This window comes from Salminus brasiliensis, chromosome 22 (assembly GCF_030463535.1).
Source record: "Salminus brasiliensis chromosome 22, fSalBra1.hap2, whole genome shotgun sequence".
NCBI lineage: Eukaryota > Metazoa > Chordata > Actinopteri > Characiformes > Bryconidae > Salminus > Salminus brasiliensis.
The window spans coordinates 27,750,912-27,775,852 of record NC_132899.1 but is presented as its reverse complement, the minus strand read 5'-3'; the positions used below and the strand labels follow the sequence as shown (position 1 = coordinate 27,775,852).

General features: G+C 42.4%; 2 protein-coding genes across 3 annotated transcripts; both read right to left on the bottom strand.

Annotated features, from left to right (window-relative positions):
• Positions 1-3,048: 3,048 nt before the first annotated feature.
• Positions 3,049-12,542, bottom strand: kcnh6b (potassium voltage-gated channel, subfamily H (eag-related), member 6b). Its single transcript, XM_072667131.1, has 11 exons — positions 12,336-12,542; positions 9,634-10,059; positions 9,121-9,517; positions 8,247-8,446; positions 6,340-6,592; positions 5,737-5,930; positions 5,527-5,632; positions 5,159-5,434; positions 4,790-4,964; positions 3,708-3,915; positions 3,049-3,333 (listed from the first exon to the last, which is right to left on the bottom strand). Exons 1-11 carry the CDS (start codon positions 12,540-12,542, stop codon positions 3,049-3,051), a joined length of 2,727 nt encoding a protein of 908 aa, XP_072523232.1.
• Positions 12,543-15,727: 3,185 nt separating this feature from the next.
• taco1 (translational activator of mitochondrially encoded cytochrome c oxidase I) lies at positions 15,728-20,040 on the bottom strand. Of its 2 annotated transcripts, none has more exons than XM_072667361.1 (6): positions 19,952-20,040; positions 19,430-19,664; positions 19,080-19,186; positions 17,690-17,823; positions 16,332-16,494; positions 15,728-16,108 (listed from the first exon to the last, which is right to left on the bottom strand). In XM_072667361.1, exons 2-6 carry the CDS (start codon positions 19,659-19,661, stop codon positions 15,899-15,901), a joined length of 846 nt encoding a protein of 281 aa, XP_072523462.1. In that variant the 5' UTR covers positions 19,662-19,664; positions 19,952-20,040; the 3' UTR covers positions 15,728-15,898. The 2 variants fall into 2 exon arrangements, with proteins under 2 accessions (XP_072523462.1, XP_072523463.1); XM_072667362.1 differs by having other exon boundaries at positions 20,006-20,028.
• Positions 20,041-24,941: the final 4,901 nt, after the last annotated feature.

Genomic DNA, 24,941 nt, shown 5'->3' with positions numbered 1-24,941 from the left:
CCCCCCAAAACGACTGATCGTTTACACGTGTGTGTGTGTGAACGTTATTGACAAGAGCTAATTAAGCGAGGCTTCATTTATTAAGTTATACAAGCTGCAAAACAATGGTGATAACTGCACACACTGCACACTTTAGGCGTTTATGATGGATCAGTTATACTGATTATTGATTTGCTGTGTGTGTGTGTGTGTGTGTGGTGTATATACTGCACACACTTTTTAAAAATAAGCAATAAAGAAATTTTCATTACAAATGGAATAGTTCTATAATTTTTTATATATATATATATATATATATATATATATATATATATATATATTAATACTCTAATTTATTTATCTAGTTTACGGTCTTAAATGAAAAACTTTCGGTCTTTGGGCCCGATCCTGGACAGTACTTACTAGCTCACACCTCCACTGAATTTCTCCCTTTCCTGGGTTGTCTTGCTGCTTTGCTCTTTTCAGGTCTAGCCACAGATTTTCAATGATGTTTAGGTCGTGGGACCCAGGGGACCGTGAGAGCCATGGCAAAACCTTCGGATTGTCTGTTGAAATCTTGTAGTCCATTGTGGATCTTGAGGTGTGTTTAGGACAATTCCCTTGCAGTAGACGCCATTCTCTTTTCATCTTCAGCCTTTTAGAATTATTGTATAAATTATTTTGAATTATTTCGTAGTTTTATTTAAATTGGGGTTGTGCGATGTTTGCATTCGGAATTTGCTAGCATTTACTGAATTCATCATTCAAAGCATTAAAAAAGTTTAGAACTAGTGGTTGGTCTTGCGACCCTTAAAATATCTTTGGCCTGTCGAAAACAAATCTCAACTGTCGTAAACACTACGCTCCCAGAGCAGCTTATTTAATCGTTTTAATTTTTTTTAAATAATATCCCGTGCACAATCATGTTCTCGCAGTATTACTAATCGGTTTAGCTTTTCGACTCAACGAGACATTTAATAACACACGACGCTTCTTATTTCTTCTTATTAGTATTTTCCGATCCACCTTAAATAGTGCGGCGGTTCCATGCTGGCGGCTGCACAGCTGCGGCGTAAACTGCATGCAACATTTAAGGTGGAACGGAACATTTAGCAAACACGTCAGATTCGCGTTTAAACTCGCCACGTAAGACCGCCTGGCATCACTAATCTGTTAGTCCGGCTAACTGCTTTTATGAAGAGCCCTCACAGGAGAAGCGGTTCTCAAATTAACAACTGTGTAAACCCACCTACCCGAGAAATACAGCAATGTCAACTAGAGAGGCATGACCTGCCAAGAGTTTCTTCTTAAATCAACTGCATTTAATTTGCCCCCCTCCCCCCCCTTTTTCTGCAGTAACATCCTCTACTCTTCTGGAAAGGCTTTGCACTCGATGTTGGAACATTGCTGTGAGGTTCTGATTGCATTCCACAACAGCATTGGGTCAGGTACTGAAGTTAGATGGAGCGCCATCTTTCCAGACAACCGAGTTCTACTCTATACCACTGACAGACTTGTACAGTAATCATACACACGGCAACCACCCTGGATGTAGGGCTTTTATTATTATTATTATTAGGATTATTATGGACTTTATATTGTTTTTTCATTGTTCCCCAAACGCCCCTCCCTCCAAAATCATCACATGGTACTATCAGTGCTGTGAGGACGAAGCACAGGAAGGCCTACTGCATTTTTTCGAACTGTTCCTAATGCAATGCCAGTAATGACCCTGGTCAACTCCTAGTCTCAGTAAATCTGCTTCAGCTTCTCTTACGTTTGCTGTGTAGCGTCATGGAGCGCTTGTTATGCATTTAAACAATGCAGTAGCTGGTCCAATAAGCATTTATGAGGTAAATCTAAGATGAGCTTAAATGGCGGCGTTATAGTCAAGACCACTAGGCCAGAGCCTGAGTCAAGATCAAGACTTTCAGTAGTTGTGTCTGAGACAAGCCCGAGAGCATGACCACTAAGGCTGGAGTCTGAGTCAAGACCAAGACTTTAAATAGTCAAGACAGAGAGCAGATGTTTTTTGATCATATAAAAAAAGAGAAAATGAATAAAGTTTGTTATTCACAGTACATTTATCATTCATTACACATGATATTTCACAAACTATATGAAACATTATTTGTATACATCACAAATAGGATATAGCTGAAATGGTCATTAGTTAATATTTTAATAAAGCAAGAATAGTGTTGATTCTGCGTCCCGTTAATATCCTACAGCGTCCATTTTATACATTTTTATTCCTCCCAATGCCTACAACTCTTATAATCCTTCACACTCTGACACCATGGTTATAGGTCACCAGCCCACCAATCAGAGACAACACATTTATTTTGTATCTTAACCTCAAATGCAGTGAGGTTCAGGAAGGTCAGTGAACTTGTACGCAGATGAGAAATAAGTGTCAGCCTGAACCTGGCTTTGTTGTTGTTGTTGATTATTGGCCTGATTTGTCCCACGTCTGCTATGTTAAGCTAAGTGATGCTAAACGGCACTGCGCAGTGCATCTGCTACCCATCTGCGGTGGCTTTAATGGAGAGCGTAGGGAGTTGAGCTGTTCAGCACGTACACCCTTAACATGACTATTATTCAATAAGAATGGGGGGAAAGTTTCTAATTAGCGTTACCTCAGAAAGACAGATTTGACTTGGTCAGTCTCAACATCAATTTCCAAGTTCATCTCACCCAGGGACCCACCCTCATTCAGGGATGTAAAAAAAGGACAGTATACTCATTATGTACCTGAGAATTCTGACTTTTACAGCATTTCTCTGAAAAAAAGTGCACTGCAGCAGTGTCATGGTGTCTTCTTGTGGAACCAAAGCATAGACATGGTTTCCTTTGGTGAAATGTCCACCATATTTAATGGCATGGTTTCTTCTGGCAAAGAGGTTAAATCTAAATGCTCACATAGAGACAGAACCTCAGTTCATTACTATTCCAAGCTTGTCAGGTCCTGTTGATTAAGGTTTCAAGTGTGTCATGATGTGTGATGATGTTAGAAGATAAGTTCCTGATGGCAAATTTGGTCAAATTTGGAAGTTTTCTAGGCAGCCATTAGTTGATCGGTAAAACAGGGTCGGATAGATGCTTGTGGATTTCTGCCAGACATGAAGAGGCATCCAAGTTGCCGGGCAGCGATGGGAACCGAAGAGAGGAATGGAGGTATACCGCATCTATCACACTGGGAGACACCTGGTGGATGGAGGTCACAGCCAGATTTGTCTCTGAGCTAACTGGAAGGTTCTCGTCTTCATTCGACCCCAGTGTCTCCTGGATGCCACATAGCAAGGAATCCTGCGACTTTGGTTTGAACTTTGAGTCCGGCTGGGCTGCACTCTGCTGGGGCACAAGGAATAAAGTTGTAAGGGACATGACCTGTGGCTTCATTGAGGATTTTAGGGCAGTGGTGCAGTCTGACCTGCACATTTGGGTGTTTTCATTGCTTCGACGCACCTGATTCACTTGACCTGTTCGCTTCAGCGTTAACTGGCTGATAAGTTGGGAGTGTTGAAGCAGGGAAACACTTAATGCTGCGTTTCGTTTGAACTGGGATGTCCAGGTTTTAAGTAGGAAATTTGAACTAGAATGCTGTGTTGGGCCTATAGCTCATATATTACACTCAGGATTGTGTGCATCTATATCTGAAATATAGCACTCTTGTGTTGTGCATTTGAAAAGAATTTGATAGAACATATGATTTGCGAGACATTTACCTGTATGGCAGTTGTTCTGCCCTCCAGTTGAAGATTAGGAGTTGGATACAGACTGTGAAGCATTGGTGCACTGGTCCCATAAAAGATGGAAGGGTCTGGGGTGTGGTTTGCTGGAGACACAGAGCTGTAGGCTGGAGGCACAGGGGTAATCTGTCTCTGCAGGAGCTGAAGGATTACATTGATGTCTGCAGTCATTCTTGTCTCCAGCCTAGAACATATGGATTGATGAGGGCCCAATGGGAAATTTTAGCCAAGCTTTTCCTTATTAAGTTCCCAACCCAGTAGGTCAACTTGAGAATTGATAATCCACCTAACCAGTCAATCAAAAACTAAATACCTGGTACACGAAGTGCAAGTTGATGTAACCCTGGTCTCTGACAGCCCTTCACATATAAACCGAGCATGGCTATGGGCCAGGGCTGTAGGACAGCAGAAACTTTGTATTTGGAAACTTAGCATAGCCTGATGACTGCTGTCAGTGGTCTTTACAAGGAAACTGTGCTGTCATCAGGACAGGTCTTCAGTTGGTGGTGGAGGGGTTCAGACAGCCTTTTTTTGGTCCACATCTAGGTTTGGACAGAATCTAATTTCAGATCTAGTTTTAGTCCAGTTAAATCATTTCACACCTTGGTGTAATTCGTTTGGGCAGGTGTGAATTGCACTCCAATGCGGACCAAAACACCAGCACCAAGAACCTTAAGAAAAAGTGGTCTTCGTCAAGTCCCAAACAAACTCTGGATCAGTATGTTCGTGGTGACCATGTGATCTGACCTCGAACTGACTCTGCTATCAGTTGTACACTGCATGTTTCAGCTTAATGGCTCCCATAGCCAGGTGTTAACATTATTGCAGCTCTAAACAAACACTATCCCTGCTGCTCCTCTATGTTAAACTGCACAGAAATATGCTCAAAGTTACTCATGGTTCTCACATGATTTGTTGTGATTCATTTTGGTGCACTGGATTTTTCCCAGAGTGAAGACAAACCAAAACAAGGGAAAACGCTTCAAGTTTATCAGACCAGAGCAAACCAACAATAATCCATAGACTCTATTTTGAAAAGGTTCACAAGTAGTGATTACCTGTTAAGCTGGCTCTGCAGTAACTCCAGTCGGGATTCAAGCTCAGAGGGACATTCTTCCGTAAACAGCGGCTGATGGTACGAAGCTTGGACAGTCGAGGAACGACAGCATCGCTCTGCATATGGATTAGCCTGACAGTCTGGCCAGTAATGGTACAGTCCTGAGAGATGAGCTCCTATAGCCAGAGCGACAGGAATGAATAGGAATGAAGCTTGACAGGCAACTTACTTTATGCTGTATGTCCAAATGTGTCCAAATATGTTTTAGTTATTAGATATCTTTAGAGTTACTCACACAGGCAATCAACTGCGCACAACGCTACACTCCAGGGATAGGAGTGGGACAACTCCTATCGATTACATTACCTACCTGAGTGTCCTCTGTCCATGCCAGGCTCCATGCCCACCCCTGAGGTGCTGCTGGGTGGCATCAACCGCACCACAGGCGGGTGGTAATCCTTGGGGTTTTCCACAGACGTGCACATCTGGCTGTGGGTCAGTGGTGGTTTAAGCTCCTCGCTGGACTGGGATGTGGAGGAATCACAGCTGCACATTTCGTCCCAGTGGGCATGAGGGCCTGAGGAACATTGATGACCCAAAAGTGTGCACGTCTGAAGCGGGTACGAATCCTCCTGATCCATCCCATCTGATCCAGTTAAACAAGAAGAAAGATGGACACTTTTGTACGGAGTTGCTTGTGAAGCTTCACTGTTATTTTGTGGTAGGTTGGGCACTTACCTGGCCTGTTGCGTCTGTCCAGCGGGTTTCTGCGGTGCCGTGGACAGCTGGCATGGTAAACACAGTCAGAAACCTCATTGTGGATTGTGTGCACAACTGGATCTGCCTGGTTACACAGAACAAGTTCATTACAACTCTGAGCTTAATATCATATTAGATGGGGCTATATGGGACCATTGACATCTTGAGGGGTTTACAAAGAATGCTTACTTCTCTAAGGTTGAATGTAATCTCTAGGTTCCTCCAGAAACATTCAGCAAAGCCTGGGTACATGTCCAGCACCTCCAAAAGGTCATCTCTCTGGATACGGTGAAGGTCGCAATAGGTCAGTGTCCTCACGTCAGCATTGCAATGGCCAGACTCAGCATAGAGGTTAATGGGCTCACCCAAGATATCATTCTTGTCTGCACAGGAAATGAATGGGTGGGTTATTTGGCAGTACCAAATTGGGAGAAAATTATTTAAAATTTAATTCATGCTTTACTAATAGAGGAAGCAGTATTGGTACATATTTGCCTAAAATATGAATTGTGGGCCAGTATTCATGTAATACTCCTGTGGGCTTTATACTCCTCTAGCCCATGACTGGCATTAGACATGGCACCAATAGGTTCATGTTTATCTGCTCCAGAGAGTCCTATACCATTGACAGTACTTTTCTACAGGGACCAGCTCTGGGTGCACTTGCACATCTGAGTCAGCAAAGGATGCAACTTTAAAGTAGCTGAAAGTAGCATTAATTAGAAGGGGTGTCCACAAAGATCTGGGCATGTCGTGAATAATCAATCATGTGCGCCCTGACTGCATGCTCACCCAGTACGACAAGTACCATGTCATTGCGGGACACCTGAATGGAGCCGCGGGAGATAAAGTACAGGCTGTTGAGAATGTCGCCGTGATGGTAGAGGGTGTCTCCTGGAGGGGAGTGTGTGGTTTTGAAGTGCATGGCAAGAGCTCTCAGACAGGCTTTGCTGGCTCCTCTGAAGGCCTTGCAGTTCTGCAGCAGGGTGCGGTTTAGATGCAGACAGATGTCGGCCTGCAGGCATTCAGGAAAACCCTTCAGAACCTACAGAAATAGGAAAAGATTAGCTGCATTATGGAAATAGTGGCGAGCAGCACATAAGATTTGTGGAAGAAGGAATCACTAAATGATTCATTCCTTTGAATGGTTTGGTTCTTTAGGAGCAGAACTACACTAGCATCAATGAACTGCTAGAACAGACAATGAACGAACCATTTGTGCCAGTGGGGCAAGGTACAGCCCTAGTCACCAGGTAGGCCAATGTGGTCCTACAGTTATGAAGTTGGTTTAGTGATCGTTTTGTGAAGTGAGCTTGGAGGGGAGTGGGTCTGGGACGGCAGACCACACTTTTGAGCCTTCCAGAGGGGTCATGGGTTTATTTGACCCCTGAAACACTGACGAAGGGAGGTGCTTAGCTAATGATCCCTGTGAAGAGCTTGCAATGTAGTGGGTGGCTACAATTTGGGTGAAGGGAAGAGCTAGGCCCTATGTGTAATCCAGGATTATTTTTGTGTGTTTTTTCTGTAGTATTTTACTTGTATTATTATAATAGTGTCACATAGGTGAGATTGGAGTTTTTTTTCCCTTTTTCTCCCAATTTGGTACTGCCAGTTAACCCACAGTGATAAAAGTCCCTTGAGGAACTTGAGGTTTCCTCCTTAGTTTCACATTGATAAACCCTCAAGGGTTCCTTAAGGGACTTCGTAATTCCCCCTTGCACTAGCAATGCTCCCGACACTAAGAGGGTAAGGACCTAACACGTCTTCTCCGATACATGCAAAGCCAGCCACCGACTCTTTTCAAACTGCAGCAGATGAGGTGTTGCCAGACAGCTGACAGGCTCTGAGGAAAACTCTGCACTAACCGTCAGCCAACATCTATTTGTTGTGATGAGGGTAAAGAGCGCCATCTACCCACCTGGAGTTGCTTGTGCTCTCTCTGACTCAGAGCAGCATGGCTTTGAATTCAAACTGTACTGTAGATTTAAACGGTATGTAAACCAGACTGTACATGTCAACATGTGTGTGTGTGACTGTGCATGAATGTAGATGTGCAGGTTAAGACCAAATATTACCCAGTGTCCTCTGGGTAATTCCTTATACACTTTGAGTGAGGCAATAGAAGAACCATTTTTGGTTGCATTTGGTTGCAAAAAACTCACATTTCTAGAAGGCACTGTAAATTCAATAAATTGGCCATTTATACAATTTATGAACAATGGCTTTAAACTAGGTTTTAGAGGAGCATTGCTGTGCGGATTTGATTGCGTTCAGTGACAAGAGCTAGAGTTAGCAAGGTCAGGATGTTGAATGATCACCACCCCACCTAATCATCCCCAATTCCTCAACTCATCCCAAAAGTATTGGATCATTCACCAACAGTTAGGTCCACTGCCACACAGCATAATGTTGGGAGGGTTTGGCCCACTAGCCCACACCTGGCATTCGGCATGGTGCCAGTAGAATCAATGAAACCATGTTTATCGGCTCCAGAGTCCTGTGTGTTAAATTAGCCAGTCAGCTGCAAGTAGTATCAGAATATTGTTGCCTATGCAAGACTCCAAAATAACATTAGATAATTCAAAAATAGCACTGAAACCCCACTGACACATTAGGCCAAGTGTTAATTTTCATTCTGATGCTTTGATAGATCAAGTAATTATACTGCTTGTGTTTCTTTAGGATTAGGAATCTCTTACTGCGTTCATGTCAATGCCGTTGGTGTAGGTCCAGGCGTGCTGGAAGTACTCTTCCAGCCTTTGCCTTAGTCCTCCGGGTATCTGGTGAAAACGGATGAACTCTTTCACTCGCAGCAGCTGTGTGTGGTACCGTGCGGTTCCAGAATAAAGGCGCTGTATGATCGCTGACACATTCCCAAATATGCTGGCATACATAAGGGCTAAAAGGGTGGGGAACAGTGACAAAAACAAAAGAAAGCACAACACAATGTTGCTTCATGCAGCAGAACTTCTTTTGAGTCTGTTTACACCTGGTATTAATGTGTGTTTTAGTGATCGGATCACGTTCAGAGTTTACACATCCAAGCCAGGTGTAAAGGGAGTGTGTTTTCTGTGATTGGATTCCGTTGGGGAAAGTGGAAATACCACTGCTGAAAAAAAAAACAAAAAACCAAACACATGTTAATGCCAGGTGTAAACAGGTTCCTTTATACTGACCAACAAAAATGTAGAATGATGGAACTGGACTTTCACATTGATTATTTATCCATGCAGATTGCTGGGGGATAAGCTTTCATTATTTTTATATATTTAGCCTTCTAAGCAAGGCAAAACAAAGGAATCAAACTTCAGCCCCCCTGTATGTACATTGGTTTTCTGAAAAAGCATTGCTTCATGTTGTATGGGTTATTATTATTTACATTTATGGGCTTTGTCTAGGCTTTGACCTACATGAGCCATGTTACACAGGTAGGAGAATGTAATTTTTAGAAGTCTCTTACAGGTGAAGTGTGATGTGTTCGACTTGCTTGGGAACTGCTGCGGGGACCTGCTACCCTCTACAGCAACTATAATATTGTTGTCAGGGTGTTTGGACAGGTGAGAGATGACTTACAGCCAATAAGCATGACGCAGATAGAGAACATCTTTTCAGAGTTGGTGTTCGGTGAGACGTTCCCAAAGCCCACGCTGGTCAGGCTGCTGAAGGTGAAGTAGAGTGCGGTGACGTACTTGTCCTTAATAGAAGGTCCTGAGCTGGCATCACTGTCGTTATAGTGCTTCCCCAGCTGGTCAGCCAGGTTATCCAACCAGCCTGTTTTCATGTAGGGCCTTTCCACATGGCCAATAGCATACCAGATACATGCCAGCCAGTGGGCGATCAGCACAAATGTACACATTAGCAAGACGAGGACCGCAGCTCCATACTCAGAGTATTGGTCTAGCTTCCTGGCCACACGGACCAGCCGCAGCAGTCGTGCTGTCTTCAGAAGGCCAATCAGAGTGGTTGTTGTCTGAGTGCATAAAAAGAGATGACAAGTTCAAGTACTGTTAAAAGAGGAAAAACTGTAGTTTTATGTACACATCCTCAAGGATCAAGCAAATCTGGTGATCATTGAAATGTGCTCACCTCATCTGACCCAGATTTAAAGATGAGCAGGTCAAAAGGGACGGCGGCCACCATGTCAATGAGGAACCAGCCTTTAATGTAGTGGATGGCGATGCGCTTTGGATGCGTCACCACCTCATCGTTGTGGTTGACGTAGGTGGTGCGGAAGTTGATCATGATGTCCACAATAAACAGGACGTCCACAACGGCGTCCACCACATTGAGCGGGTTGCAGGTGTAGCCGCAGGGACGCCTGCGCTCTTCCTCCAGCTCATTCAGCAGGAAGGCGGCACTGTAAGGAGTGAAGACGGCCGTGTAGAGCACCAGCAGCAGGATGACCCAGTCCCACACCGCCTTGAAGGGACTGTAGTGCAGCATTATCCACCTGTGGACGTCCGGAGCCTGGAGCTTGTACTCGGGCCGCACATCTGCGCCCAGAGACAACACCTGTGAGCAGAGAGGGATCACAGTGTGACATAGCTTAGCATGATCATAACAGGCATATTGTTCTCTATGGAGAAAAATGGGAAAACGGGGGTCACAGGCTAAAAGCAGCTACTTGGAAACCTGAATTTTGTTCATTTATTAATACACAGTATGTAACCAGAAGCCACATATGCAAGTTGTTTTTGACATTACTGAACAATCAACATTTAACAGGCAACTCTGTGTGATGTAAGTATGCAGCTAGCGGGACTGGTGGGGCATGAGCATCCATTACTTGTAAAATCTTCAGTGCACGTTTAGCAAAACAGGGCTTGCAATTGATGGGCACATGCACTCCAAAACTGCAGATGGTGGCGTTACATTTTACGGCCACGGCTGTCGTGGCTATTAGAAGATGATTGCATACTGTAAAGTGCCACCATAACTAGGGTATTTGTCAATACCAAGAATGCAAAGAACAGACTTGTGTTCATAGGAAGAACGCCTGTGACTTACTGTGCAAGAACGAACTCGCAAGGACACAAGAACATAGGATACCTATTTAAATTGGCTGTATGACATAGCAGAATAAACTATCATTTTAATTAAAGACATCTTTAAAAGCAGAACCAGGTGCTCCTATATTCTCCTGACTGGCTGGCGAGCTGAGCAGTTGATTTGTAATTAAATGTTAGCATGTTAAACTCAAAGATCAACATTAATTCATTCAGCATTCACACCAGCTGTTCTCAGCGAAGTTTGGTTAAAACCCTTGAGAAACAGACCCCTCAGCGCCGGCTCATGGTGAGCAGTTCAATGTATGATGCGATGTCTTAGCTAGTTGTGTTGTTCAGGTGCTCCCATTGCTAATGTTTACATGGACTGAGTGGGAGTCTGGGAGATCGAAAACTGGGGAGCGCTCTGTTAAATGGTGCAGATTTGATAGCACTGCTATTCGAATGTGATAACGCAGTGACTGTGAGAAAGGTCTACAGTACTGAAATATTGTATGCAGTTCTAGCTCCAGAAAGTCAATACATATTTAAAGTATGATTGGATTCGCTTTTGGATATGACACAGAAAAGTCTAAAATGTGTAAGTGAACAAAGGAAGGGAAGAAGAGCTTGAGTTGGCATCTAACCAGTCACACCAGATCTAGGGTTCATCACATTCATGAGAGGTTCGATCAGCACGTTGTCTGTATAAAAGAGATCAATAATATACAAACACACTTGCAGACTATGAACACCAGCGCCAACATAAATCCACTCATTTTGGACTCACTCAGGAGTCCCTTTTAGAACAACACTGAACAACAGTTCTCTCAGCTGCTATAATACTATAAACGAAGCCTCAATGTTACGTCTGAAGTTTATTTTCATCAGACTTGCAGCATTTTGTTTGCTTAAGTCAGGCTAACATCATCTACAGGAAGTACACTGGGGCCTTAGGCCTTTTAGCTCCTAGACAGATGTGCTGAAGGTTTTGGCTGATCGAGAAGAGTTCTCTGACATTGCACACCACATTTCGTCTGATTAGTGATATATCTAGTATAAAATGATCAGCCATTACATTAGTACAGGTAAAGTGAAAAGCAGTGATTATCCTGATCTTCAGTGGCATATGTCATGGGGTGGATATATTAGGCAGCAAGTGAACCGTCAGTTCTTAAAGGTAATGATGTGTTAAAAGCAGGAAAAATTGGCCAGTGTACAAATCGGAGACCCCAGGGGTGTTCCTGGTATGCAGTGGTCAGTACCTTCCAAAACTAGTCCAAGAAAGGACAACCTGTGAACCAGTGAAAAGGTCATGGGCACCTAAGGCTTATTAATGATTGAGGTCCATTTGGTCAGATCTGTTGTGGCAGCACTAGGTGGTGCTAAAGTTATGGCTGGTCAGTGTAATTTTTTAGGAATAAGGACAGTTGTACTCACTGAACAGTCACAGGCATAGTCCCAATGCCAAGTCAAATAGCAGAATACATAGATGGAGTTTCAGAGGTCATGTTGCATGTACCCCTACAAGACCACAGAGGAAACAGTATGGCCCTGACCCGACATCATAGGCACATGCGGCGTTGAGCTTGTGGATCGTTTTTATGGCGCACTGCCATTTCCATCTGCCACAGGCCTCGTATCTCTGTGTCCTAATGATCTTTCCGCTGGCAAGTGTTGACCACACTGCCGTACACGTGCCGGCCGCCATGCTAGTTGGGCAGCAATTACCTAGATTCCGCAGCTGTAGTGGTCAAAAAGTAAACATTCCCTGCACCTGCCACAAGTCTCCCGCCACCCTACCTGGGTGACCTTCTCTGTGATGTTCTGCATGCGCTGCTTCACCTTGGGCTTGGCGGCGAGCTCTATGATGGGGGGTGAGTCGGAGACAGTGACAGACCGCCTGGGACGGCAGAAGTTGAGGGAAAACTGTGGGAAACGGTTGGCAGCCCCGCACTTCATCTGGTCAAATTTGGACGTAGAGCTCAGCACACCAGCCTGCATGATCATGGGAGAGGGAGGAAAGGATCAGGGAAGGGAAGGGAAAAGATGAAAAGAAGCCTTTGAACAACTGAAAAAGATGGAAGACATGATTTCTTGGCAAGGTCTACCAGCTGCTGCTATATATAACTTTATCTTCTGAAAAACACTTACTTTTGTTGGAATGTACGTCTGGGCTCCAGTCTGCCCTAATGTCACTGAGGAACCAAGCCATTCCCCATTGCAACCACAGGGCAAAAGGCAGAATTTCTTTGGACCCCCTCCCCCAAAAAAACAAATAGACATCATATTGGGTCCAAGTTTATCTTAATAATTCATGTGCAAATGAAGTGTTCTAATCTTATCCACTCATGGAAAGATAAAATAAAGGTTAAGTAGGTTCCCCAAAGCCACACTGCACCCAAGGGGACAGCTTGCTGTTTGGTTTCACATATGACCTAAACCGAAAAGCTCTAAAGCAGGTTGCATAACCGTTTTGCTCTTACCTCAGAAGTGCTTAATTTTGTCCACTGCAGTCTTGTTTTTCAGCAGCGTGGTCCGTTATAGATCCAACCTCAGATGGTACAGAAGCCAGATGTCCTCCTTGTTTGTGCACTACAGAGTCATCTACTTGGGATGCCCCCTTGTGACTCGACCCCTATGTGTTGACGCGGTCACCCTCACGCAGATGCATCCCTGCTACTGTGATCGGATCAATCACATACTACAACAGGGGACACTCACCCAACAAATCAATGCCACAGAACCCACCCAGCCAGCCAACAACAGACATGAAGACTCGATCAATGTCCAACTTAACTTTGCTGCATCTGTTGAAGCAATGCCTGTCGTGCATCCTGGATTGGATTCGCTTTTGGATATGACACAGAAAAGTCTAAAATGTGTAAGTGAACAAAGGAAGGGAAGAAGAGCTTGAGTTGGCATCTAACCAGTCACACCAGATCTAGGCTGCATTAAACACAGTTAATGCAGCAGGGTATTGACTGAATGAGTTCATCACATTTATGAGAGGTTGGATATAGGTCCGATCAGCACAGTGGCCTGATTCTACGCCTGGAATGACCTTCAGAATACACACAACGTACATGTAATTGATGCATGGAAGCATGGAACTTTTGAAATGTCAATGGAGAAAACACCATGTACCACGTACAATGTTTACATCACATTAAAGTTATACGTTCAAGCAAGAAGTTAACTTTAAAGTTGGACTCTGAAAATGGTCTTCGATCTCGGAAATGCTGAAATTATCCTCTGACTACTGACTGATTTGGAATTTAGAAGCAAACCCTTTCTGACTACATAGGCAATGCATTGAATGTGTTTTTTTTCTACCACTTACTGGTTGGAATGACTAGGACTTTTTTGTTGAAAGGCTGCACTTGCTTTACTATGCTTTGGTATCCATCAACAAGCTTCTGGCAGAATTGTGGTGGGTTATTTCACCATTATTTAAAAGTTTATACAAAAGAAAAATTGTATTTGTTACTCTCCTGGCACAGAAACACCCTCTTTTAAAGCATGGTCCATATATTTTCAATAGGGTCAAGATCAGCATTTTAAAAATGCATTAAAAAACCCTGAATGGAAAATACACACGCAAAAAAACCCAAAAAACAAAAAAACACCCAAATATCAATAGTACGAGGTCGTAAATGTAGATATTAAAATATCGGTAAGCTATATTGCTGGTCAATGTAACATTGTTACAAAAGGGATTAGAGTAAAGAAAATGTGCTGGTGTGACACCAATAACATTTTTTGTTATCCAAACATAAATGTATGGTGGGTTTGCAATACTTTATTGCAATACATTATTTATTGTGGATACAATATAATTCATTTATGGTCACGAATTTCATTGGTCACTGAAATATTGAATGGTTGACTGCTTGGCCTTGGTGTTGTAAGCTATCAAGTCAAGAGGCTTTTTATTGTCATTCCATCTGAGTACAAGTACACATTGGAGCGAAATTGCGTTCCTTCTGGACTATGGTGCAACAATATAATAAATAAGATTAATACAATCAGACATTAGACACTGTAAACAAACAGGACAGTGGAGCGCTGACCCAGCATTTAGTACTTTAATATGTGTGGTGGGGATCAGGTGTGGTGGGGATCAGGTGTGGAGGTATGTAACCTGTTGAGGTAGAAGAGAACAGTTTATTTGTAATACAGTATTTGGCAGCAGTAACCTGATTGGTGTAGGCACATGGTGCAAGCATCAATGTGGATGTGAAGGTGATTGCGTATGAAGTATGTATGTGAGTGAGGTTAGAGGGGTTCTCAGCTCAGTCCTTTTGTGTTATGGAGACGTTTGATTGCTTGGGGGTAGAAGCTGTTGCAGAGTCATGTGGGTTCTACAAATGTTAGTTATTTGCATCTTAGATATAATTAAATCATGTTACCACAACTCAGTTAAGTGGAACTTACATAGTTGGATTAAGTAAGTCAAACAAATTACGTCTGGTTGAATTAAAGATACTTGCGTCATATTTAGTTGACCTACAGTGTAACTAGGGATCAGTCATTAGGTGCAATCAACATAAAACTAAAACAAATCAAAAAAGCTCATTTGTGTTTAGTAAAGTGAACTTGAGGTCAATTAACACAATATAATAACTCCACAGTGTTGTTGTGATTAATTGTATATTTTCCCAACTGAATCAACAAATGAGTTTTGGGGGCCCGGTTGACATAACTGAAATAAGTAAGTATAGCACTTCTTTACTCACGAGTGCACTGTCCTGTTGGAACGCCCTTGCATCCAAGTTCGAACCTAGTGGTTTGATGTTATGCTAGGGAATTCTGAGGTAGCCTTTTTTATTATTCCATCCACGTTGTGCAATGTACCAGTTCCACTGGCAGCAAAGCAGCCCTCATGCATGATGCTACTATCTCCATGCTTATCAGCTAGTGCACTGTGCTAGGGGTTGAATTTCTCTTAACAGTTAGAAGTGCATGCTTACGGTCATCTCAAAAATGGGCATAAATATAGACACAGCTATGCAATGTACTTTGTCCATTGTGTAGCAGGGTTAGGGTTCTACAACGCTATATGAGGCAGAACTGAATAAGTGCATTTCAGGCAACGAACATGACTTGGTTGACTGACTTATTTTAATATTTCAGTTAAATATGTTTGTTTTATGTGAGCGACAGTTTCACCGAAAAAAATGGTCATCTTTCATTTTTATTATAAATATTGCTTTATTTGCACAAATTCACAGACAGCGTCATACCCTTGCCGAATGTCAGGAGAGTTTGAGCACATCAACACTTCTGGTGAGCTACGGTCCATTTCCTACTCAGCAGTAGTCTTACTGGTCTGCGCCATCAATGCATTCATTCTTTCTGCCTTTTTAATCCAGTGCCTCAATGTTGTCCCAAACTCTGACGACGTCTGGGTAGTCATTGAGAGCCTCCAGCAGTGCAGCGCTGGCCTCCAGCTGCACCTGCGGTAGAGCAGTGGGTCTGTTGGAGATGTACTCCATCCCAGCGGACAGTGTGTGGACGCCAAGATCCTCCAGTGCCGTCCGCACCGCCTTTGTGGAGTTTAAGTCACAGATGAACTGAGGAGAAGAATGTCAACACTTTATAAAGGTCTATGTATCGTCATATTCAGACAAGTGCACAAAGAATGCTGATTATCTCCATCAGTCCTAATCTCAATATAACAATCTAACAATAGCATGTATAGAAGATCCAACACAGGAACATCCTCTGCACCACTTATCTGTTTTCCCTATATTTCTTCATAATTAATCTAAGCAGTAGTTTGTCGGCTTGTCGAACCTGTAGAATAGGCTTTGCTTCCTCGTCCTCAATCTCCTGTACATCTTCAGCCCCTGACTCGATCGCCAGCTCCAGTGCTCTCTCAGTGGAGATGCTACCTCTGTCCGCCATCACCACACTTTTCCTGTCGAAATTGTTTAGCGCTCCATTACGCATCACCCCTCTGTGGACAAATGGAGCCATTAAAGGACAATGGCTGGACTGGTGCTTGCACTCTATGATGATCATCATTGTTGGCCGCTGGTCATCAGTCTATGATTTCACAACTATTACATTATGATTCAGTGTGTCTTGAAGTCTCAGTTTACAAATTTTGGTATGACTGAGAACTATTTTTTTTAAAACACAGAAAATATGCAAATGTGAAACAAAAAATAATTTAAAAAATAATAAAAAATCTCAGCCCAGTAAATCATTATGAATCCAGACAAAATATCTAGTAGACTATATATCAGATCCAGCAGTTTGCAGACTATTAAGATTTTTTACTTGTAGACATTTCCTTTACAATTTACAAGTAATGTTATTTAAAGGTAGTGTAATAATTCAGCTTGTTTAATAATTCTTTTTAAAGTTAAAATCAATTTAATTAGAAGTTATATTTCAATAGTTAATTAAAACTGTTCAGGCATATAAGTTAATCCTAAAATATTCTAACAACTATCTCATAATAATAAATTAGATATGACTGGATTTATTTTAAATACCAAGTGTGAATTTTATTATAATTGATTAAAATTATTGCATGTGTGCCATTTTTTATTTATTCCCCTACTGAAAGGGGAGGGGATCCCAATTCTTGCTGTGCCAAGGTACAGAAATCTCCCTACTGCCAGTGATGGAAGGGTGGAGGTAAGCATACTGTAGCAGTCATGCTACACTTTTTTATCTCCATTTGCATCCTTGCATTTTATACTTTTTGGCAAAATGTGAATCCGGCAGTTGCTCTCTACATTGGGTCAGAATTTCATAATGAATGGACCAATAGAAATGCTCCAATGTTCCTTCTCCTGTAAAGTTGACATTTTGGAGATACAAGGTTTTTGCAAGGCACATTAAAGCACCACCACAGCTTTTTCCTCATCAGCCTTTTCTCTCCCCCTGTTGTTTTGCTGTGCTGCCAGAGCCAGTTGATAATGGCATTGTTAGGCCCATGCATATTGCCAAAAAGACATGCATGAAATCTGATTTGAAAAGATCGGATTTGACATGTTCGCACAGCCCTGAAAACATCAGATCTGCGTCACTTCAGCCTGGTAATGTGAACGTAGCCTTACTATGAGGTCAAGTAAGAGCTATGCTGTTTGTTATTTGAAAAGAAGTGTGGACTACCATATCACTCCTTACTCCAGACTGACCCATTTTTCATCAGGACGTGTTTGATATCCTTGTGTGTCCGTGTGTTATTGTCCGTCAGAACCTCAATAAGCAGCATACACCCGCCAGGTCCTTGTGCCTCATACAGGAACTGCTCGCAGGTCTTTGACTTGTCCTATAAAGAACAGCGAAGAGAAATTAAGAGCTTTTTAAACATTAAGGAACATACAGTTCTGGTCAGTTGTTTACATGCACATATCTTTGACATGAAGATCATGGCAAGGACCCAGTGGACCACACGGGCAACTAAAAAAAGTCGTCTGGAGTAATGTTTTACCATAAGACCAAACCCATTGGCCTTGTGTGGTCAGCCCACTTTGAACCACTGCACATCGGCGTGATCTTGGCAGTCAGTGTCAGGCCAATGTGCATTTGCCCCATGCCATTGGAAAAATGCATTGGCCAAGTTTCTTGGGATTTCAGTGGGCATTCCCAAGTTCAGGCTGCCCACAGAAAACCCATATTGGGCCTGTTTTGGAATTAGAATGGGCTAGCCCCTGCTCTACAGCGTCTACAATTAGCCCACAAAGAGTGCATGTATGTTTGCTGGGGAAGATTTGAGGTGTTTGGGGGGGTTAAGCAGGTATGTATGTAGTATGTACACCTCTGACCAACTGTAGGCTAGAATTTCTTTTTTTGAAAACGGTTTGATGCTAAAATATTTACTCTCCTTCAAAATGGAATTAAGTTACATGTATATAAAAATGTGTCATCTTAAGGAACTGAGGGTAATGCCTGGTACACACTACTGGATTTTGAAAATGGGTGCACATCTCGCACTTATCAGGTCTTCTGTATCCAAATGACGCACACATGAAAAGAAGTCCCAAACCGTGTCCCATTGACTATATTGTGTACTACTTTAGGGTTCTACCATTTTGTAGCAGTGTCTGGTAAAATTTTTAGTGCACTGTAATATATGTACTTAAGATATAAACTAAATAGGCATGGACTACCTATAATCTATTGATCCAAAATCCAAAGATCCGAGCTCTAGCTTCCATTTCTGGAGTCAATGGCATACAGGATGAGTCTGCTCTCTTTGCTAGTTTTCAATGGCGGAGGGCCACTGATCAGCTTGGGAGCTTGATCAGAAGGTATGGGATTGGCTAGTGACTGCTCTCACACTACCAGAGGAACTGTGCAATGATCGCTTCCTATTCGCCTCCCGACCAGGACATCATCTCCAATAGAATTTTTTTTTTCTGGACAACATTGAGGGTTAAAATGGGGCTACAAATCATGTAGTGTGCACCAGGCTTGAGTCTTTTGGCAGGTCAAATCAAACGTCCTCACAGGTCAATGTTGGACCATTCTATACAGTAGTCCATTTATTTCTAAGTGAACATGAACAAACACGCTAATCCTTACCGCTCCTTTGATTGCAGCCTCTATGGTGGTCTTGGGTATACTTTTGCTTTTGCACTGCTCTATAATCTGTGCCAACGCAATGTTAAACTTGGGGTCAGATCCTCCCTCTAAACAATAAAACACAGGCAGCAAAAGAGAAGTTAGCTACAGAAGTCATCACAACAGGAACGAGCGCATATACAACACTGACAATATTGTCAATATTCTTGAAGGGACAGCCTATGCAGCCTGCTCTATGATGACCAGAGGGGAAGTAAAGCACAGCTGCTTTAGTGGTACTCAATAGTTTCTATGCCCCACAGCAGTATATAAAGCCAACAGCAGTATATTAACCCTGTTAACCCTGTCACCTTTCACGGCCACCCTGATCATCATCGTGAACTTAGCGATGGTTCGCCCTCGAGCTGCATCCTTAGGAATTTTGATGTCCTTCACTTTGGACCACTTGTTGTGACCTGCGCACAGCGGCGGGCACACATGGAGCGCGCGGGTGTGGGGGACGCGGCGCGTTCCCGAACACAGAACCTCCGGCGCCAGTTGACGCGCGAACCCGGACAGGAAAGCCCGCAACGCCGCTGCCATGCCCTTGAGTGGAAATAGGAGAGGAAAAAAGGTTTAAAAACTGACCGATAAATGATAATTCCGTAACAGTCATTTAAACAAAACAGCAGTACAAACTCAGTAGAACGGTAGGGCTATATATTAACGAATCAGCTTCGATTGGTTTTCTCTATTTTACAGCATCCAAGCGTTAAATCAGTAGCGATTGCTTAAGCTAGCTAGCTATAAGATTTATCGGTTCTCTACTGCAGGTCAGCACCTGAATCACACTGTTTTCTGCATTATCTGCGTTAATATTTGCCTCTACTTACGAAATGTTGCACTACATTTGCAGCCGAAGCTCTAAACTAGGCTGCTTTACACACCTCCAACCCGAGCCCTCTGCAAGGGGACACCCCTTGCGCTCTAATAACGGTCATCAAAATAAAAGTCTTTCTATAGCAAGCCGGTACCTAAAATTACAGTAACTGTGAAAACTCAATTTCAGGATCTCTGTAATCCAGATTTTCCTAGTTGAAATTGTAATATCTGAAATCTTAAACATATTGCTTAAGTTTAATACAACTAGCTAGCTAGTAAAAGTTTGAGATGTTTTGAATTAGCACTAGCATTTGCTATGACAAACTGATTTAGCCTAAATGCCACCGGTATAACCCGGTATAATAGTATTTTTTACTTGTGAAAACTCACATTTAGGATCTCAAAACAATATGTCCTCATACAAATTCTATTTCAGATAACTATATATTTGTTTACTAGTGATATCAGATGTACAGATCTATAAAGCCATTCTTACCAGTCAAATTGCCAAGAGAACATATGCTTAATGTAATTTTGTCGTATGTTATCTCCCTCTAAAAAGTCGAATTAAAGAGATCTGTAATTTTTACAATTACTTTTACAACTGTTTAAGGTTTATTTTTACATGTACTGTTTTACTAATTTAAAACATTTATTTAAAATAAATTGTACAGAACATTTTTTATTTTCATGCCAATCTTAATTTTTTTTTTTAAATGCCATAAATTAAAAGGCCTCTGGACATTGTTCACTTTTTCCAGAAACACTGCTGCTGAGTGTGTGTGTGTGTGTGTGTGTGTGTGTGTGTCTGTGTGTAATTCATTTGATTCTTTTTTGAATTTAAAAACTTTTGGATCTTCCAGAATATTTGGCCCTCTTGGATCATCCCGAGACAAGACCAAATAATTATTTACAAGAAATGGATTGTGTCGCATGTAGATACAGGTACATAGAGATGCATATAGATCAGTTGCAACTTACAGCTGATTGGTGTAATCGTGGCAACTTAGACAACCCTTTGGATGCTTTGATGTTTCTTAACTTGGGTAAAGAGTTACTTGCATTGGTGGAAACCCTTCAGTCGATGGTTGTATATAGCACCAAAAAGTGTTCTACTGTTGTCAAGAAGTCAAAGCACCCTTTTGCTAAAAATGTAGGCTTGATGTTCTGGAGATGAAAATGTGACACTGTGGTCCCTTCTGCATGTGGTGTGCCCTGGAAAAATGGAGCACAGAGTGTTCATTTAGATGACTTTGCTGTTGATTGTTGTTGGGGGTTGGGGGTGGCTTTCTACTGTTGTTTGTCAGGAAGTATTGACAGGGAATGGTTGGGGGGCTGGGATGGGAGGATCTGTACATCTTTGAGTTGTAAATAAAAACACAATAATCACAGTGACTTTGTGTTTCACAGTGTTCTTATTTCTTGGAAAACCCAGTGTGATGACTTGCCCACCAGTGGAGCAAGCTTTCGACAATTGCACACCCTCAGCCTAACTGTCTAAAACTCCATACTGGTATAATATATGAAGATGCAACACAGAATGGGCCTAAGAATTCTCTCATTAGCTGTGGCATTCATTTATTCCATTGTTACGTTCATTGACAACATTTTTGAACAGCTTCACCTACCACATAGGTGTACTTTTGTAGGTGTACGGTTAGAGACTCTCTATGAAATTCTATTTCTTATACTTTCTGTATTCAATTCTGACTAAGCTGTAGTTTAAATGGTTTGGTTCTCATTGCTGCTTGAGGTGAGTTGATGCTGAAGACCACGGAAGAAGACTAAAGTAGATAATGGCAGCATTCTTTTGTTGGTGAAGGAAAAATGTCTTCCCAACACCTAGTCAAGTGAAGAACACGCCAAAGGAGGCAGATGTATTCTTATCAAAAGCCCTATTCGGATAGGATCGGTTTTCCATGGGGAGGTGGGGCAGTGGGGCCCAGTAGTTAGAACACCGAGGTATTGAGGACAGGGTTGTGGGTTTGATACCTGGGCTCAGCAAGCTGCCACTGTCAGGCCCTTGAGCAAGGTTCTTCATGTTCCCTTCTTACCATGAGCCACAGCAATGACTGCCCACCGTGCCAGACATATGTGCTCATATGTGCTCAAATACTCTGTGTGTGTTCACTGCACAGATGGGTTTAAGGTGGAGGCCAAATTCCATCTGTATTCAACACCGATGGTGAATATGGTTGTCGTGTCTTAATGTAATCATTACCAGAGGTTCTCAGTGATTTCAGTACGTCGGACTGTGCGCTCCGGCGTCAGTAACAATATTGGTATTCGGCAGATTTGTGCTAACTTCTCAAAGCATAGTGTATAGGCATAGCTGCCGAAATGAACCTGGAGGTAGGATTTTTGGATAAGCTAATAGCATCATATCAGAGAATGCTCCCAACAGTAGAATGGGAAAGATATTTGGATAGTGTAAATAACTGTATTAGGGTAAATATAAGGTAAATTAGGTGGTAAGGAATCACTTTTTGTATTTTTTTATTTAAATCCTAATCATTCTGTAAAACAAGCCATAAAAACAAGCTCAGTTGACATTAATCCCATGCGAATCCACATGTGGGTAAATATTCTATCATATCCTGTGGAAAAGGAGTTTTCACAGTTTTTCAAGTGTGGTGGCGCTGTTGTTCAAATCTGTGACAAACAAACTTAGTCAAATACAGAAGCCAAAGGACACCTTAGAGGCTTGTTTGGATAAAGGCGTTAGCTATTTAGTCAGGATACCAACCAAAAAAAAAAAAAAATCACCCAAGTGATTACAAGCAGAATATGAAGAAAATGGCCTTTGAATCCATGTACACAAGTTAGCACTGCTGTATGATTAGCTGACTGCTGGATGCGCTGTTGTCTAAATCTTTCTTTCTGGGGTTGATTGAGTGTGCAGGTGTGTGATATTTTAGTACTAATAAATTAATTAAATTAATTACAATAACCTGTAAGCTAAATCTTCTAGATTCTCACTGACAGAATGAACCCTTCTCAAATCCTCCATTTTGACTTTTTTACTTTCTTACATAATTTAAAAAGCCAGCTGCCTTTTACACTGGCCTGATTGACAAAACCAGCATACACCAGCAAACCAGACCAGCAGCAGACCAGCATAAACCACTTTAGACCACTTTAGATGAACATGGAATTCATGCTGGTTTAAGCTGCTTGTTTTCAGCTGGATATTTGAACATTTCATGATCAATGGACCAATGAAAATCCTCCAGAATATCTGGAATAAAATCATTCCACTTTATAAAGTTTTATAAATACAGATTTTTAGGACAGAAATGTTTCATGTGAATTTATCTGTGGAGTTTTTATTGAGTTTTATTGAGTGTTTTTAAAATGACATGTTACAGGTCCATTTTTGAACAGGTAATTAGTAATCTGTAATGGAATATGTATGTATAACCCTCTGGACCCAGTGCACGTGGTATGGCTAGGCTTGTTTTAAGAGTGTCTTTATTGGACACTTCATCATACATACCTGGAACATATTATCATATGTGCGGCCTGAGACGTATTTTTCCATGAGTTTCCTGTACTCGTCATCAGTGGTTAGTTATTTTTAGACGGTAGACCACTCTGAGCCTAGATCTGACACTAATGTGGGAAAAAAAACTGCACACACTGCCATGCCAGTGTCACTGCTGTGCTGGGAATGGTCCACTGCTCAAATGGTATATGGTCAGTAGTGGTCCTATGGTGGACCTTTTCCGATGATGAATGGGGTTGAGGGGTGCTGACAAACTATGCAGCAACAGACTGAAAGCTGCCCTGGTATGGGGATAGCAGTGACACCATGGATTGTTTTGGTAATTAGTGGGGTATAGGGTTAAGTGCCTTCTTTTCCGAGTGGTAATATCAGTAAATTTACACTATTCCTGTGGAAATGGTAATGAAAGGACATTTTCTTTACAGCAGTAAATCTGTTTTGGTGGATATGGAGCAGAGATGGAGATGTGGCAAAGGTGTGGGACAGTGTTGGCAATGTGGATGTTGGGCGGGAACTAGGTGAGGACGGTGTTGGGTAATGTGAGAATGGGTCGGGGACAGTGTTGGGTAATGAAGGATGGATAGGAGACAGTGTTGGGTTTTATGAGGTTGGGTGAGGACAGTGTTCGATAATGTTGAGTAGGTAGGGGACAGTGTTGGCTAATCTGGAAGGGTAGGGGACTCTGTTTGATAATCTGAGGATAAGTGGGGGAGAGTGTTTGCTATTGAAGTGAGGAGTGGTGGGGGACAGTGTTTGGTAAGGTAAGAATGGGTAGGGGACAGTGTTTGGTAATGTAAGGATGGGTAGGGGACAGTGTTTGGTAATGTGGGTATGGAGTGGAGGCAGTGCTGAGGAATGTAGCTATGGGTAAGGGAATGGGGCATTGGGAATGGGGCATTGTATGTGGTGGGTAGGGGACCTTGTTGGTTAACATGGCAGTGTTGGGTTATGTGGAGTTGAGGTGGGGACAAAGATATGTGGGTATGTAAGACAAAGTGGGGGTAATGTAGGTATTTAGTGGGCACAATGTTGGGTAAAGTTGGGACAGTGACAGGCAATGGTGGGATCAGTGTTGGGTAATGTGGGTATGTGAAGAAGATGGAGTTTAATAGTCATGGCTGGAGTTAATGCCTCTGAAAGCTCCCTCACAGAAATCTCTTAGACTTTATTGTCTCATTAGTTTTATTAGAAGGTTGTGGCTTATTTATTTCTATAAATATCTATATTTGTGCTGTAGTCATGGAGATCCCTGGTAGGACGAGGAGGAGAAGGCAGAGGAGGAGAGATCAAGAGCTGTCTTTGTCAGGCAGCAAGGAGTTAACAGAGTCCAAAGGTCCATCCTTTTTTTTGGCGTGAGATTTATCCCCCTCTCCAGCCTGAACAGTCACACTACACACACTCATCCACCAGCAGAGCCACTCAAGTGGGAAGGAGAAGACCAGCTCTAAGACCTTTCCACCTCTGAAGAAGGCGGATCATTGGTAATGGATAAACAC